The sequence below is a fragment of the Mauremys mutica genome, chromosome 3, assembly GCF_020497125.1.
Source record: "Mauremys mutica isolate MM-2020 ecotype Southern chromosome 3, ASM2049712v1, whole genome shotgun sequence".
Taxonomy (NCBI): domain Eukaryota; kingdom Metazoa; phylum Chordata; order Testudines; family Geoemydidae; genus Mauremys; species Mauremys mutica.
In genome coordinates, this window is record NC_059074.1 from 144,622,587 (window position 1) to 144,640,848 (window position 18,262).

Genomic DNA, 18,262 nt, shown 5'->3' on the forward strand with positions numbered 1-18,262 from the left:
GTTGATTTTGCCCTTTGCAGTTGTCTGCTCTCCATCACTTTCCTGTCTCTTGTCCTGGGCTGTTTCGTTTCTCAGATATCTTAAAGAAGGGTGAAAAATCTAACATTTCTGCAGAGGGCTGTCAAGACTGAAATGTTTAGGGATGATTTGCTCTGCTATTCAATTGAAAGGGGAATGCCAGCTCCGAGGATGGAAGCACTGCTATTCCCTTCTCTGTCATCACAGACCTGTCCCTCTTCATCTGCTGTTCTATCACACGGGGCACTGCCTTTCTCTCCAGCTCTCTATTCTCAGGTCAGGAAGCGGGTGCTGCTTTCTCCTCAACAGGAAAGATTCATCACAAGACCTCTCTTGAGAGTAAGAACCTAACAACCTTCCTTGGAGGAATTCCCTCTTCTGATGCACCAATCAAGGTCACACAGACTCTTGTTCTTCTGTCAGTGTAAAATTTTACAAACGTATCAGAGACTATCTTGGGGCACTCCTGTGGGGCTGAATGAAGCAAATATGCCCATTCTCTTTTAGAGGAGCTGGTTTGCTAAACATTCCTGGGGTGTTGAAGGACCAGGTTTTCCAGCTTCTGTGATTGTTTCAAATCCTCCTTTGCTGTGGCACCATGTGTCTGTGACAGGGATTTCTTCTGTTTTCAGGTTTGCGCTAAGACTGAAATATCTGATACGCTAAGTAACTGGAACCAAACTTCTGCACTGCGAGCCTTCCAGGTGCTCGGTAAGAATAGAAAGAAACATTGAAATAAAACAACAATAACAGGATCTCAGATTCCTGACTCTTCTGAAAAACCGCATTTGAAAATGTGGTGATGGGTTTTCTTCCCTTTACATCGCTTGTTATTAGTCAGACTTCTCTTCTGTTAGGTCCTATTTATCAGGAGGATATTATGGCTTTCCTCAGAAAGCCAATGGAGGGTGCAGAAGAGGTGGAGTGCACTGCAGCTCTCACAGTCTTGAGAGAAGTTACCCAGGAGCGTAAGTAAGAAAGGAAAGCGCAAGAATGGAACTGTGGGGGGGAGTTTGTCTGCCACTTGCTCATACTCTCTCTGGCACTAGCAAGTGCCATCAGCTCCTCCCTTTCACGAGTACCAAATGAACGCATAAAAATTATGTGAATTATCAGTGTGCCTCTGACTGTCAACCCCAGGGACCAGGTGCTTTCTTGTCTGACTTCAGTGGAACCATGTCCCAGCTGAGGCTCTTCCCCAGATTTTTGGAGCCAGCCTCTTGTGTGTAGGGCAGATTTAAGCTTGGCATTAGAACTTTGTGTGTGAATGTCTGAACAATTTTATATTTGAAATCTGAATTCAAGCATACATTCCCAATCTTAATTCACGTTCACAACTCTACTGACGTACTAATAGTGCCAGATCGTCAGCTGGTATAAACCAGCATAGCCCTATTCAGTCTCAGTCTGGCAGCAGGGGCAGGGTCAGGCAAAACAATCCTCACCATGATAGGGCTGTCTCACATGATTAGGGTGAGGCTTGCAACATACCGAAAGAGTCCCAAAATATCTGTGGCGTGATGCAATGCTACTGTGCTGTGATGGTGCATCATGAAGTGGTGATGTAATCTTACAGTATGACAATGGTTGTGCTTACATAACTTTTCCTGGAGCGCAGAAAGATTGTTTATCTTATCCACAAAAAGGCAAGAATGCTGGTAAAGGAAGTTAAAAAGAGTGAGGAGCTTCTTGTGATAGACTCCAGCCTGCCAAAACCCCTGTCTGTATTCCTTTCAGCTCCCCATATGGACAAAGTAAAAGACACCATGGTGCAATCTGTGGCTCTCCTCATACAGGAAAACAACTATCAGGTAAGAGAACACTCAAATGTCTGGGAACAGATTTGTCTTAAGCTTGTAGAGTGGGAGATGAATTTATAGAATCACCAGTGTAACTAATGGGAAGGATTTTGCCTGTTGGGCTGGGGAAGATTGTTTGCACTGTGGCTCTGACAACAGAGATGATGCAGCTGCATTCTCTGACTTCTCATTTATGATCAGCAAGACCCGATCATCTACTTAAGAAGCACAATGTAAAAAACTCTACAGTGGGGATGAGCATTTCAGACAGTACATTTGTGGTGCACGATGGGATTTTTAAATATCATTGACGGTCTTCATTTGTGTGTCTCTTGGAGGTGAAAAGTCCTCTCTTGCAGCTGATTAGAAATTTTGCATGCTGTGGGTATCTCATCCTGCCAGGAGGCAGTGTACTTGTGGATTTTCTCATTCGGCAGTGTGAACTCCCTGTCTGCACCGTGGTAAGAAACAGAAAAATGTCTCCCCTTATTTTTAATCCTCCTGGCCTCTTAACAATTATTGTTACCCTTTCAAACTCTGCTATACCTTTTCCTGCCATGAATGTATATACCACTGTGTATAGGGTTACCAAATAGCAACTGTGAAAAAACGGGACAGCAGGTGGGGGATAATAAGCACTTATATAAGAAAAAGTTCCCAAAAACGGGACTGTCCCTTTAAAAATGGGATGGATGGTTACCTTAACTATGTACCATTGATGTAGAAAATATCATACTATGTTCTGTATAATTTTCTGCCCCTTATTGCTGTCTTCACCAGTATCCACCAATTACATTTATTTAAGTTAAAGGGATGGTGTCAAGTATGTTTTACACCAAAATGCAGGTTTTGGTTTTTGTAAAAACAAAAAATTACAAACCTTAATGTGAATGGGAATGATTTCACTTTTTCAAAATTTCAGTGAAAAGTGCTTTTGGGACATGGCAAGCTGGGAGAAGAAAGGGGATTTAATTGGGCTTCAATTGTCTTCTTAAAGACCACTGTGTTGGACTCAAATAATTATCTTTTAAACATTCCTCTAGATACCTGCAGTCACCCAAACACTTACTCTATCCCTTTTCCCCTCCATCTCAATGTGGCTAGAAGGCAAATAGATAAACTTGTCCTGATTTTTTCATCTATTTATAGAATCCTGAAGGTGACTGGGATGAAGAGGCAGTCCAGGTGTATAGTATCAACACCCTAAACCTGGTAAGCATGAATACACATGGGCTGATCAAACTTTCCAGTAGTTCCACCCAAAGGGTTCCCCCGACTTCATCACCTGCATGCACCAGCTGAGACATGCCTCAAAGGGATCTTCTTTCAGATGTGTTCCTCATGAGAGCCATCTATATGCAAAAGAGCCTGGGTTGGTCACCAAGAGGGCAGTATGTGATTGGCTAGGAAGAGAGGAAAGGAGTACCTTGGATCCCGCTAAGTACTGAGTTCTTCTTGTGAGATGTTGAGTATGCTTAACTCCCTTTAATTTCTTTGGCATTCGAGGGGACACGTTAACTTACTGAAGGTGCTTAGCATACCAGAGGAATCAGGACCATAATGAGAAGGAAGAATCAAACAAAACCGTATAGATTTGGATGGGCTATTGTGAGAGGCAGAGAAAGGCAGTTGTATCTGCCATTAAGTAAGAGGTCAGAGTTCTGAAGTATTGGTTAAGAAGCAGCAATTTATTCCCATTGATAAAAGGAAAGTCACAAGAGAGCTGATGTTGCATGTGTAACACCGACAGACCCCAGTTGTCATTGGGCAGGATCAACCCTGGGACTTCTGGAGCTAAATGCATGAGCCTCTACTGCATGAGCTAAAAGCCACATGGCTCTTAACTAAGGCTGTAGAGCAGACTCATTAATCTCTCTCTAAGTGATCTCAGTGCCACTACACAGGACAGAGCACCACACCCAGGAGGTGCGTGGGTTACACATGTATAAAGATATCCAAACCTATGCTGTTTGTTGCTTTCAGGTGCCCTGGAAAATGCTATTGCAGTTCGTGTGCCCTCTGGAGTATGTCAACACTTTGATCCCCATCTGCAAAACCTTGACATCTTTGTTCATAAAGTCAGGGAAAGGAGGCCTATCTCCTTACCTGGCGGAGTTCCACAGACGACGTTAGTATCAGAACACCTACATTTAATTAAATCTCCTTCATAATATAAGATGTGAATGAAACTTTCTGCTGGAGAAGGTTACCGGACTGACACTAGTAAGGTACCTAGCCTTTTAGCAAGAGGCAATGCAATTCTTGTGGAATCTTCTCATGCAGTCAGAACTCACCCAACTCCTCAGTATACACTCTTACATTACATATGGAAAGACATAAGCAACCAATGAAAGTGCTGCATTTCATTCCAGTTTTCATACACTGACCAAAACTCTTGTCAGCATTCAAGTTTTGAATGCTAGAAATCTATAAATAAAGAGCCTTATGAGCAGGGAGATGTACCTAAAAAGAAGCACAAGTGTACAAGGAAATTTCCCAGGAAGGTGAAAATCATGCCCAGCTATATTGGTTCTACCTTGAACTATTTAGAGAGCAACACAAGTCTTTATTTGCGATCCTGAATGGGACTGTCTCCTAGAGTTTATATTTTTATTATAGAGTAGACTGGATTGAGACACCCTAAATAGCTAAAGATTGCAAAGCAAAGCTCAAAGAGGCATATAAATACTCTGGGGCTGCCATTATATATGTTTATATAAAGACAATGGTGTTCAAAAGGTTCCAGAATCTACATAATTGTTTTCTGTTTTACAAGCATCCTTTCTTGATAGTTTTCCAACTCTGATGTCTTTTACTTATCCAGTTGTCTTTCCATCCAGTTACTTCTCACTTCTTACTCTTTAAGTATCTTTAGTTTTAATGCTATGTGACTCATAGCAGGGATGCCGACAGGAGTCTTGGACACCTGGCCAGATGTTTAAATGCTGTGTTTTATTTTTGGTCATGCTCACCTGTCCAAGAAGGGGGAGGGATAGCTCAGTGGTTTGAGCATCAGCCTGCTAAACCTAAGATTGTGAGTTCAATCCTTGAGGAGGCCATTTAGAGATCTGGGGCAAAAATCTGTCTGGGGATTGGTCCTGCTTTGAGCAGTGGGTTGGACTAGATGACCTCCTGAGGTCCCTTCCAACCCTGATATTCTATATTCTAAGAGTGGCAAAACTGAGACTGACCTTATAACAAGTTAGAGAACAACCCTGTTGATCAGTAAACAGTATCTACAGGTTTTAAAAAATTGTCTAATCTCTAACTCACAGCTCAGTGTGTTGCCCCCAGCTCTCCAGTACACTCAATGAGTTTCCATTTCTTTTTATGACAGCAACTGAACTCCCAACCCCACAGGCACTCCTGCTACGTCTTTTGGTAAGCAGTTCTTCCTTTAACTCATCTATTTGGTCCAGAAAACTTTCATTTAGTTCAATAATAAATCATAAAACATTTAAAATATGTCATCTATGAAGCCAGAGTTTGCAGTGGTTGGGCCAGCTGAGCCTTTCTTAAATTATACTGGATGATGATGGATAGTGACCATTTCGAAGGATAATCTTCCAGATCTGCCTGCACATTGTGGCTGGATCACTTAGGTCTCTGGTGATGCCTGGTGTGGCAACAGGGAATTGAAAGCAGGCCTCTGTGGCTATCTCTGTGAAATAATCTCTGACATAAGGGGGACCTGCAAATGCCATTTATGCTATAAATAAATAAACGTGTTCCAGACCGCCCTGATCTCCATATCAGCACAAGCAACCTTTTAAGAGACAAAATGAAGCATTATACTTCAATCTCCCAACCTTTCCTTTTGCTGCTAGAGTCTTGAATTGAACGCTGGCTCTTCATTTTCCAGGTGATTTCATTGTATCCCTACAAAGATGGAGGCTGTGGGGTTGTTGCTCTCCAACTGCTGCATGCCCTCCACCCTCTCAACTCTCTCCATCCTGTGATTCATTCTGATTTGGGACAGTTGTGGATGGAGATGATTCCTGAGCTTATACAATATCTAGAAGGTAAGGAAGTGGGAGGTGGGTTCCCAGAACAGCTGCTGTGTGTGACAGGCTCTGAGTCAACTCTCCTGTTGATTCAGAGTACACTTGCATGGTCCCATGGAAGTAGTATGCATCTGTGTTAAGGCAGCTCTTATAGACTTACACAGTCCTGCTCCCACTCAAGTCATTTAAAGTTTTGCTTCTGATTTCAATGGTAGCAAGACCGGCTCATAGTGGTTTATCCAGCCCAACACACCCCTGTGGATTGACATTTGCTCTTGAGTCAATATGTTGTAATACAATCCATTTCTTCCAGCTACACTGGGTTTAGGTCTGAGCCCAGATGTACAAACACACTTCATTCTTCCTATTGGCTTATGCTCCATTCTTGTTTCTTTTCCTGTTTGACTGGAGATCTGATGAGTGAGGCAGTTCAGAACTCCCTCCACACCTCCTGAGTGCATTAGGGATTTTCTTTCCTGGTAGCTCTGGTTCCCTGAGTCAGATCTGGAAGGGAAGGAAAATCTGTTTGCCAACCTTGTTTTTTTTTTTCTATATTATTTAGCTAGGATCAAATCCTGAGGCCCTTAGTCCTTATTCAGGCTCTCATTGACTTTTCAACAGGAATTTTCCTGTGTTGGGGTGCAATGGGGGGAGAGTCATAACTCTCTAAATGTAGCCCTGGAAATGCCAGCTGTGCAGTATCTCCATCAGCTTTGAGAATAACTTTTTCATAGATCCATAGATATTCAGGCCAAAAGGGACCATTCGATCATCTAGTCTGACCTCCTGTATAACATCCAGAAGAATTTCATCCAGTTACCCCTGTATTGATCCCAATAACTTCTGCTGAACTAAATTATCTTCTAGTCTTGATCTAAAGACATCAACTGATGGAGACTCCACCACTTCCCTTGGTAATTTGTTCAAGTGGTTGAATAGTTTTCTTGCATGCAATATGTGTATGTTGATTGCCAAGCTAAAGCACACATCCTAGCTCAGGGGTAGGCTACCTATGGCACGGGCGCCGAAGGTGGCACACAAACTGATTTTCAGTGGCACTCACATTGCCCGGGTCCTGGCCACCAGTCCGGGAGGCTCTGCATTTTAATTTAATTTAAATGAAGCTTCTTAAACATTTTAAAAACCTTATTTACTTTACATACAACAATAGTTTAGTTGTATATTATAGACTTATAGAAAGAGACCTTCTAAAAACGTTAAAATGTATTACTGGCACACGAAACCTTAAATTAGAGTGAATAAATGAAGACTCGGCATACCACTTCTGAAAGGTTGCCGACCCCTGTCCTAGCTGATACATCTCACTCTGTGCTGGTATTCTGAGTCTCCATTATGTCTTGCTGAGTCAATCTGAACAGTGTTCAAAACACTTTTGCTGACAAGCTGCATTTCTGCCCCTTCCAGCACATAATGAAGGAACTCTGGAAGAGGAGAAATGGAAGGACAAGCTGCTTCAGGTAACATTCATCCTCTCTAGGGGCCTTTAGCTCTTTGACAATGTGCCTATTGTGTTCCACCTACGTTCAGCATGTGTCTATACTACACAAGGGAACCACTGCAGGAGCATCTGTACCATAAAATGATTGATTGACTTACCTGCTCTTGCCAACTGTGTGCATCCACATAGCAATAAAACCATGTTTGTGCATCCACATACAGCCCGTTTTACAGCAAGGTTGTAGCAGTGCATTCTGGGATTCCTGAAACATCCTATTTTCCTCACTGCCCTGGGGAGAGAGTACCCTGCACTGGGTCAATATCCAGTGAAACATACTTTGCTCAGTGTACCTAGCATAGTTATGCTGGTTAGCGGGCCATGGGGTAATGGTAAGTCTTCACCCTGTCGTAACCCTACCCTCACTTTTTCTGAAGTATCTGGTACTGGTCATTGTTGGTGACAGAATACCAGATTAAATAGGCTTTCTAGCAATTCCTCTGTTCCTAATGTCTTGCATCAATAAAAGACCCTCAGACTAGCTGTCTCTAAATGTTGGGCTATTCGCATACTTTGAAAATAGGTAGCAATGAGTTTGAAGAGCTGTAAGTATTCTTCCTAACAGAGACTTTCTCCCTACCCCGATCAGCTTTTAGAAAGGTCAGTGGAAGCCATTATGGATGATGCATGGTCCTGTGAGCTCGCAAATGAGATTCTTGTGAAAAGCAAAAGCTATTCTCAGAGGTGCCAAGATAAGGTCAGTTCTGGGTTTAGGGTTTAATGAATAGGAGTGAAACAACAAACGCAGACTACCTGTGTTAGGAGAGGTTTCTGGGGAGATGAAAGTATGCAAGACTGGCTGGATTACAAGGTGCCCAGGGTCAGTGTTTAAGAAATACATATTAAAGCTCTTGCTATAGGGATCTGTAAGTGATGCAGCATTAGAACAACATGTTCAATGGGGCAGTTGTCCCTGATGGCACCAGAATACCTGACACAGTAGAATTCTACAGTACCGATAATTTCTACCCACTCCTTTCACTCTTCATTCATAACATTTAGCTTAACTGCTCTCTCTTTAATTTCATCTCCTGTTCTTGTATTTGTGTCTTCTTCCATGCTGCCCTTTATGCTGGGGAAGAATCTTTGAGACCTGTGTGTCAAAGCCCTGATCCAGCAAAGCACTTAAGTACATGTTTATTTTTCAGCACATGTGTGGGCCTCTTGATTTAACCATCAAATTTATATGGGGAAACCTACAAAAACACAGGATTATTTGTTAGAGAAAGTGGAATTAATATTCTCTGTTAGAAGAATTTTAAATTTCCATTTGGCTTTCATTCACGTCAGTGGGACTACTCAGATTTTTAAAGTTCAGCATGTGCCGCAGTGCTTTGCTGGATTGAGGTCTAAGTGATTATGCTCTCCTCATTCCAATGCCTTTTTAAAACACACTTCTGCCATAAGTCTTAGCTGGTGATCCACCCCAAAAGTGTATATTGAATATTGCGTGCTGCAGTGGGACTACCAAAATGGTTGCTAATAACCCAGCATATATAATCTACTCTTTGTGGGCAAATTGTTTCTCAGGTGTGGTATTCCCATTATACTGTCTCCTCTTCTCTGGTTCTCCAACTATGGGGGCAGATTCTCAGATGGTGTAAAACAATGTAGTTCCAGTGAAAATTGGAGCAGCTGGTGTTCCTCACTTATTAGACTCCTACAGTGACATGTGGTCATGTCTCCTTCGAGCCAGAATCGAACCAGTGACCTAAGGATTCCTATAGGCAACACCGCTACAGTCCTCCACTCTACAAGCTGAGCTTGATCACGTCACTGTAAGACTTCATTACCCACTTTCCAGCACACAGGTATACAGAAAGACTTACGAGTAAACAGAGCCATTTACAACCATTTGTCCTGGTTAATGGGAGCCATTAAGATCCAAGCCACCATTAATGGCCCACACTTTGCATAATTACAATAGGACCTCAGAGTTATATTTCATATTTCTAGTTTCAGATACAAGAGTGATACATTTATACAAATAGGATGAACACACTCAGTAGATTATAAGCTTTGTAATGATACCTTACAAGAGACCTTTTGCATGAAGTACATTCCAGTTACATTATATTCACTCTCGTTAGCATATTTTCATAAAATCATATGGAGTGCAGTGTCACAGAGGTCACATTGTAACTGGCTCTAATTAGTGTTCCAACAGACTTCACAATTCTTTACTCATAGCCCATAATGATGTGAAGTTCTTTCAAAGATATGAAAACACCAAAGAAATTATTTCTTCTTATATACTGCAAATGGTGAGCTTTAAAATTTATTAATGGGGATTAATCATTCCCCCGTATCTAAAGATAATCCTGTATTTTTATAGTTTTTCCCATATAAATTTTATGGGGCAGTCCTACGGGCATCAAGAAACAGAGATGTGGTGAGGGAGTACCTCAGCATTATACTGCGGACTTCTCAGCAGGAGGAAGCTGAGAGAGAGGTGAGGGAAATGGAGGGGTCATCAATGAATCTCTGTGGAGAGGGAAAGGGACTAATGAGAATTTCCATAGACTGGAGAGGGGGGCATAGAGAGAAATGGAAGAGTGACCAAATATCTCTGTGTGAACTAGAATGGGAGAAATTATGTAATCTTGGAGTGGAGGAGGGGAAAGGAAGAGGAATATAAAGGCTATCAAAGATCTCTAAGCAGACTAGGGAAAGGAGGAGAGTAATGAGAGAGGAGCTAGCCTGTGCCTCCCTATACGAATGGAATAGAGGCCCTCCAAAGCTTGGGAAGGGATGTGGAAGTGAAGTCTGGGTGGAGGGTACAGGTGAGGAACAAGGAAAGGGAAATGTTCCATACTGAAGTATGACTCCGTGTTTTAGGGGATTGCTTCTGCCATCAGTCTCGTAGCTACCCGTCACCTCAAGGACATCTTGGTGGTGCTTCAGGAATTCATTAACATTCTGAACCCAGACGAAAGCTCACCCAGTGAGGTACAGCTGATGTGTTATTTTACTGTGAAACCATGGCTCAAGTGAGGCTTGCAAAGCAGACAGGTTTCTCAGACTCCCCTCCATCCTTTCTTTTCAGTGACACTTCTGGGGTCATCTGTACTTGTTTAAAGTTGCAGAGGAGAGTGCTGCCTTTTTCCAGTAGGAATTGTGTTTGTAGAAGAATGGGTTGCACTACCTGATGATGTGTGATCTTTTAGTGAAAGACCTGTGGCCTGGTCACTTCTGGGCTCTGGACAAACTGCTGCAGGGCCCCCAGTCCAGTGGGCGGAAACAAAAGGCCTGCAAGAGGGGCACCACCTGCAGCAGACTCGTTCAGTACCAGCAGATAGGCCTGATGGGGGACGATTGTTTGATTCATCACCAGTGACCTGTCGTCCCTCTGGGAAGCTCTGGTAGGCAGCAGTCTCTGAATCAGTTCCTCCCCTGACTGAGCTGTACCCTCCCCTTTTAATATCTTGCTCTGGACAGACAGCAGGGTGGTGGGGGGGTGGGGAATATGTTGCCTCATGTGCCACTAGACACAGGAGATTCTAAGTCTAAGTAACTTTCCCTTTTAACCCTTCCCTCCAAGCCTGACACCTATTGCAGGTGTAGTGTGTCCGGGTGAGGGCTGACTGCATCCACAGCACCTCGTTTGTATGCCCCATCACAGACCCTCTTGTAATGCACATGTACAAGGTGGGAGAGTGAAGGTTGTTGTGGGAACCTGAATTTTCTGCGTTTGTGTCATTTAAAATCTCTGCCTTCATGTTGCAATAATGTTGCTGATAGATACAAACTCTGGGTCCAATTCTGCAAATTGTGTTCTCCATGGGCTTTGAAAACATTATTCAGCTGAGTAAAGGACTGCAGGAATGAATTCTGAGAAATGTTATCCCATTGTCTTGGAGGCCACTTGAGTGTGTTGGAGTTACTGCCCCGCACAGGAGAAGATGCTGCTTAGCTTTCCCTTGTTCCGATATTTAAACTTCTGTCTCCTGAAAGAGGGTGGCACTGACCAAACATCAGCCAAAATTGATCATTTTGGCCACACAGCTCTGTCTGCTGAATACCTAGGCAGAGTAAATGTGGTCATGTAAACACAGTTTAGTCATGAAGTTCCTCCCCCACCCCCCAGCTCATCACTAGAGGTTAAGGGAGAGCTCATTCAGACCCTGCTTACACAATGGATATTTCTCTTGCAATATTGCATCTGTTGTAAATTACCTACTTCAAGTTTTTACTCAAGAGTGGATGTCCTTTTAAGAGACCGGATTTGCTCTAGTTCAATCACAAGTTATTGACCTCAGTAGAGCTCACTCACATGGCAGGGAAGAATAATTCCCTCCTCCACTGCAAGAATCACTGGGTGAAATCCTATGGCCTATGCTATGCAAGAGGTCAGACTAGATGATCAGAATGATGGTCCCCTCTGGCCATAAAGCCTATCAATCTCAGCTCTTCTGAGAACCTGTCCTTCATCTGCAGCTTTTCTCTTACCTATAGACAATTTTCTAGCACTGAATATTTGGAGAGTGAAGCAGTTCTGTTGGTGGGTGGGTGGGGGCGTTGTCCATGAGAGAGTGATCTGGAAAGATGAGTTTGCGTTTATCTCCCTTTCTACCACAGGATGCACAGCAGAGTAAGTGGAGCATGGCTTCCAGCACCCTTCACCTTTGCTATGACCAGGTGGCCAAGGAAACAAAGGACAACATCCTGCCCTGGGTGGACCACATCCTGTCCCAAATGTTATACCACTACTGCCGCTACACTGCCTCAGCCACGGTACTATGAACATGGACTATTGCTATGGATGTTTTTCTCTTCCTTAAGCTTTAGAGTTCCTGGGGTGCAGCAATCTTTGTTTTGGGCTCAGCTTGTCTCCACTAGGAAGCTGACAGGAAACTGTCTGCTGGGACATCATCCATTATTGCTTCTCATGTGAATGTTCTGGAAAGGGGTCACTGTAAGGGCCCCATATCTGCATTGCATCCACAGCATAAGAACATAGGGATTGCCATACTGAATCAGATTAGTGATCCATCTAACTAAATTTCCTGATTCTGAAGTAACACTTGCTGTTCTATAATACCCATGAACTTTCCTTTTTTAAAGACAGTAAGAGTTCTTTAAGCAGAACAAAGATTTCTGGTTTGGTGTTTTTTGGTGTGTCAGGGTTCCTTCCCCACTCTGAACTCTAGGGTACAGATCTGGGGACCCGCATGAAAGCCCCCTAAGCTTATTTACCAGCTTAGGTTAACAGTAAGCTGCCACCACCAAGCGTGTTCCAAATCTTAGGGGAGAGCCACTTGGAACTCGGCCTTTCCCCAAAGATTTTCCAAGTCTCTAACCCCCCCTTTCCTGGGCAGATTTGAGACTAATTCCCACCCACCCCCCAAGTCCTTACACCCCTTTTCCTGGGTAGGGTTAAGAGTATACCCTCACCAATTAGTCCTGGTGAGCACAGATCCAAAACCCTTGGATCTTGAAACAATGAAAAATCAGTCAGGTTCTTAAAAGAAGAATTTTAATTAAAGAAAAAGGTAAAAATCATCTCTGTAAAATCAGGATGGAAAATAACTTTACTGGGTAATCAGATTCAAAGAGCCCAGAGGAACCCCCTCTAGCCTTAGGTTCAAAGTTACAGCAAACAGAGGTAAACCCTCTAGTAAAAGGAACATTTACAAGTTGAGAAAACAAAGATAAATCTAACACACCTTGCCTGGCTGCTACTTACAAGTTTGAAATATGAGAGACTTGTGCAGAAAGATTTGGAGAACATGGATTGATGTCCGGTCCCTCTTAGTCCCAAGAGCGAACAACCCCCAAAACAAAGAGCACACAAACAAAAGCCTTCCCCTCCCCAAGATTTGAAAGTATCTTGTTCCCTTATTGGTCCTTTGGGTCAGGTGTCAGCCAGGTTACCTGAGCTTCTTAACCTTTTACAGATAAAAGAATTTTGGTGTCTCTGGTCAGAAGGGATTTTATAGTATTGTACACAGGAGGGTTGTTACTCTTCCCTTTATAGTTATGACATGGTGTTTGAAAAACTGCTCCAGAAAAAGGTAAGGTACAGTTAGCAGGTCCCTTCCCTCTACACTCCCTGTGCCTCTGCCTTGTCTGTTTTCAGAGACTAGTTTCTGAGACTAGTAGGTGATATTGGCAGTAACCTTTTCTAGCAAGGCGGGTTTCTGAAGTGTTGTCCAAATATAGTGATCTCACTTGTCACTTGGTCATGAGAACTGGAGTCAGAGAGAAAGAGGGGATTTTCTGAGATTTGCCTTCTCCTCATGTCCTGAGAACAGAAGGAGGTTTGTCAAATTCTTGGTCACAGGATCTGGTGTAGCGTGTAGAAAATGTCTCTCTTTCCATCTGATCATGGAAAGTGAGGGGATGTGATCAGTGTTACTAATGGATATTTTTATAGGTATGGTGACAGGCCAGTTTCAGGCTGTTCTCTTCTTATTTAAATTAAACTGAAAAGTTTACCTCTGGTGTAGCTTTTGACTTTTCAGATTCATATTCCAATGGTTAGAGTGATTGTTATTACCATACATGGTGAGTTACAGCCTTAATGAAGAAGCAAAGAATCCTGTGGCACCTTATAGACTAACAGACGTTTTGGAGCATGAGCTTTCGTGGGTGAATACCCACTTCGTCAGATGCAAGTAGTGGAAATTTCCAGGGGCAGGTATATATATGCAAGCAAGAAGCAAGCTAGAGATAATGGAAATGTTCTGTTAATCATGATAATTAAAACAAATGATACTTGTATGAAGATAATAGATACTTATGGGCCCCTTTTTATGTTCCTGTATTTCAGTGGGTCATAAGGTCACAACACATAATAGTTATCCTTGCTTCTGAGTTTAGGCAATGAGAACAGATATTGGATATTAGTTGGCTAGAGAGAGAACATTTCTTAGGCTATGTGTACACTAGCACTTTTGTTGGTAAAACTTTTGTCCGTCGGGTTGTGGGGAAAAACACCCACATGACTGACATAAGTTTCAGCGACAGAAGTGCTGGTGTAAGACGCTTTCCCGCTGACATAGCTACCACCACTCCTTGGTGGAAGTTTTATTATACAACGGGAGAGCTCTCTCCCATTAGCATAAAGCAGCCACATGGGAAATCTTACATTGGCACAGCTGCACCACTGTAAAGTCTCTAGTGTAGACACTCCCTTAGAATGTGGAACAGGCAGGATGGGTAAGGGACAGTATCTCATTATATGTGTTTTGACACAAACACTCTAAGGCGCTATCTAGATGTAAAGGCATGATGTTAGCTAACTTAATCTAATTAACATCTTCTAAAACTCTAGCCTAGAGAAAGTCATTGTGTTTTAGCGTGTCATAAACTTGAATTAAGGCCTGTCAGAGTGGAAGATGTAAAAATTTTACTCTACCAGTAGAAGCTAGCTAGCTGGATCTAACATCTCACCTTTATATTCTACTCTAGCCACAACCTAAACCATTTTATTTCTTCTGACATTGAGGTCTGTGTCATTAATCCACTAAACTATCTTTCTCCCCATTCCTGGTGGGGTTTAGAACCTAGGTCTGAAGCTGAGCTTTCTGAAGTCAATGGCTGCATTCACCAGAACTGTTGGCGACATCACCCAGAAAGCAAAAGAAGCCCATGAATTCTCACAGAAAGCTGTCATCGTGGCATTCATGGTGGTGAGTAAAATATATAAATGGGGCCAAATTCAGCTCTCATGTACAGTCTTATAGTAACTCCACTGAAATCAGTGGAGTTAATCACATTTTACACTCTGGAAACGAGTGCAGAATCTGGCTGAGGGTCTCTGTTCATTGGGTAGTTATAGAGAACTCTGAGCAACACTGACAGTAAAAAGCTGGGCGTGATGGAGTTTATACACAGAGCTTTCACATTTTGAGCACATGGCAGCTGTACACAGAGCTCTGGCACTTTGAATCAATGACCCCTGCTGGAACCTGGTTGCAAGGCTGGTCCAAGCATATCTGGGATCTTCCATGATCCCACTGATCCACTTTGTCCCCACTTATAAATATAATTGTCATTTTATTTTATAGTAGTCCATACATCCCCTATAAATCAGGGCAAATTGACTGGAGGTGGGGCCAATGTGGGTTTGTGGCAGCTTGGCTGGGGGTGCAGAGAGGTTGGGGTGGCCTGGTTTGCAGGGTGAGAGGTGTGGGGACAGGAAGAGGAAGCAGCGGGCAGCATGAAGTGATAGCAGTGTCAATGATCACAGTGGATAGTCATGCCTAGTAGTTAGAGCAGGAGTGCATAGCCGAGAGTCAGAGCCAGGAATCTGAACCAAGAGTCAGAACTAAGTTACCAGGAGTGAGGCAAGATGGGGGCAAGGCAGGAGCAGGACTGGAACAAGGCAAAAGCAAAACTGGAATAAGGTAGGAGCAATTCTGGGAACAAGCAGGAGCTATTGCAGCTGTGTACAAATAATAGCAGGAGCTATTGCAGCTGTGTACAAATAATTTGAACAACTGCTGAACTGTTGCTGCTGCTGGGCTTAAGAGCTGGTCTGCGGAATCTCCAGACCAATCAACTGGTGTAACCAATCAGTCAGCCTACTACAGCCAGCTGTGCTTGTTAGGTTGCCCAGATACTGGTTCTGCTGCAGGCTCTAGTTCCAGATTGGCTCTGCTGCAGGCCCTCATTCCTGACAATACCCCACCCACACTCCCAAGAATGCCTCAGAGGGGCCTCAGGGCTTGGTTTCTTGGAGTACTTCTGATGGAATTCTTCTGATGGAAGGTCTGGGGCATGGATGTTCTCTACTGGTTCCCAAACCATTTGTCCGGACCATAGTCCACCAGGTATTGGAGCCTTCCCCTAACTCACCAAGAGTTGAGGATTTGGTCGACCACATATTCCTCCTGTCCAAAAACTGTTATGGGTAACGGTGGTGGTTTGGAGCAATTTGGGTATGGATTCTTGGTGTAGGGCTTAAAAAAGTGAGATGTGAAAAACAGGGTGGATCTTCAAGGACTCAAGTAGCTGTAACATGAAGGCAACTGTGTTCACAAGTTCTATAACCTTGAAGGGGCCCAGGTACTGATAGTCTAGTTTGGCAGATGGGTGGCTCAATTTAAGGTTCTGGGCTGACAGCCACACCTTGTCCCCTATGGCCAGATTGGAGGCAGCCTGGCAGTCTTGTTCCACATGGTGTTGATACCCTTCTTGGATGGATTGCAAGTATTCCTTGAGCTCCCTTTGCACCAGCTGTAGGTGGGAGGCTAAATGCATAGCAGTTGGTACTGGGGAACTCATGGTCAAGGCTGGATGGATGTGGGGGTAAAAGCCATAGTTTGCAAAGAATGGGCTATGTTGGGTCAAGGGATGGATTGCATTGTTATATGCGAATTTGACATCACACAGCAAGGGAAGTCAGTCGTCACGGTGATAACGCAAAAAGCAGCAAAGATACTGCTCCAAGATTTGATTGACACTCTGTTTGTCCATTAGTTTCTGGGTGATAGGTGGATGAGGTGAGGGACTCAATGCCAAGGAGTCTGAGAAATTCCTGCCAAAATCACGAGATGAACTGGAGACCCCAGTTTGATACAATGCCCCTCAGTAACCCATGGTAACAGAAGACATTTTCCAGGAAGAGTCAAGCCATCCAACATGTGGTAGGAACAATACAGCATGGGATGAAGTGCACCATTTTGTTAGGAGGTTGACAATAACCAGGATTACTAACTGTCCCTGGGAGCATGGCAGTTCTACAATGAAATCCATTGATATAGTAGACTGAGGCTGGAGGAACCCTCAGGATCCTGATTGTGGGTTGTTGGTATGGGCATACAGCTTGCAGGACTTAATATAATTCTTGCAGTAAGCTCATAGGCCTGGCCATTTGAAGCTCCTCAAGACCATATTCCAGCTCATGAATTAGCCAAAATGGCCTGCAAGTAGTGAACTGCAGCATAGTTTTAATACCTGAAGTTGAAGTGGTCCCCCTGGAACATAAACACAATCCAAGTGAGTGATAGAGGAGGCCATTTGGTAGTCAGAACTAGGAATATGGTTGGGTAATTGCATCATTCAGATTCTGGTGGATCTGGGCTGCAAATGGGTTGTGGGGAACAGGGAGTGGATGGAGGATGTCAGATTGCTATCAATCATCCTGTTGACAAAGTTGGACACCTTGAGCATGGTGGCAGAGGGCTTTTCTCCAGGTTCATGATATTCGTCTTTGTGGGATAGGCATCTGCCTTCCTGTTTCTTGTCCCTGGGTGATAGGTTACTACAAAGTTGAAGCAAGCAAAGAAGAGGGACCAACAGTCCTAAGTGTTAGTTAAGACATCTAGCAGTCCATAGGTACTCCAGATTCTTGTGGTTCATCAGGACTTGGACCAGGAATAAGGCTTCTTCTAGGAGGCGGTGCCATTCCTCAAAAACCACCTTGATCCCTACATCCCTTTCCCAAATATATTTTTTGTACGCTGGGGTTAGCTTTCAAGAATAAAAAGCACAGGAATGGAGATGTTTGTGGGGCCCCACGTGGTGAGATAATATTGCACCTATGGCAAAGTGTGAGGCATTGGGCTGAATTGTAATGGTTTAGTGGGATCTGCATTAATCCAGATGAGTGCTGAGGTGAATTCCCTCTTCAGTCAAAGGCCAACTAAGCCTCTGCAGACCAGACCAGTCTGACCCCCTTTTGCAGGAGTGCCATTATGGGTGCAACCAGATTAGAGAATCCCTTAATAAATTGATTGTAGAAATTAGAAAACCCAAGGAATCACTGGACCTGGCATATGTCCTTGGGTGCAGTCCAGTCAGATATTTCCACCATTTTATGCAGGTCCATGGTGAGTTCCTTGGGCAAGACAGTTTATCCCAAGAATTCCACTCAGACATCAGAACTCTGCTGCATATTTAGCAACTTGCTGGCATCCCTGCCACAACATTTGAAACGTGGCTTCAGCCGCACATTTGCTCTAATGAAGTCCTCAAAT

The 18,262-nt window shown here is 43.5% G+C and overlaps 1 protein-coding gene across 3 annotated transcripts in view; it reads left to right on the forward strand.

Moving 5' to 3' along the window:
- Positions 1-18,262, forward strand: part of LOC123365895 (maestro heat-like repeat-containing protein family member 1) — a 74,149-nt gene that overhangs the window by 17,560 nt on the left and 38,327 nt on the right. For 2 of the 3 annotated variants that reach the window (XM_045008912.1, XM_045008913.1), the window contains exons 10-23: positions 651-729; positions 876-986; positions 1,756-1,829; positions 2,156-2,278; positions 2,967-3,029; positions 3,801-3,945; positions 5,155-5,198; positions 5,680-5,839; positions 7,247-7,299; positions 7,927-8,034; positions 9,673-9,789; positions 10,176-10,286; positions 11,916-12,071; positions 14,843-14,971. In XM_045008912.1, coding sequence (XP_044864847.1) covers positions 651-729; positions 876-986; positions 1,756-1,829; positions 2,156-2,278; positions 2,967-3,029; positions 3,801-3,945; positions 5,155-5,198; positions 5,680-5,839; positions 7,247-7,299; positions 7,927-8,034; positions 9,673-9,789; positions 10,176-10,286; positions 11,916-12,071; positions 14,843-14,971 — 1,473 coding nt within the window. The remainder of the gene's footprint in view (positions 1-650; positions 730-875; positions 987-1,755; positions 1,830-2,155; positions 2,279-2,966; positions 3,030-3,800; positions 3,946-5,154; positions 5,199-5,679; positions 5,840-7,246; positions 7,300-7,926; positions 8,035-9,672; positions 9,790-10,175; positions 10,287-11,915; positions 12,072-14,842; positions 14,972-18,262) is intronic. The other variant, XM_045008914.1, reaches the window with a different exon arrangement.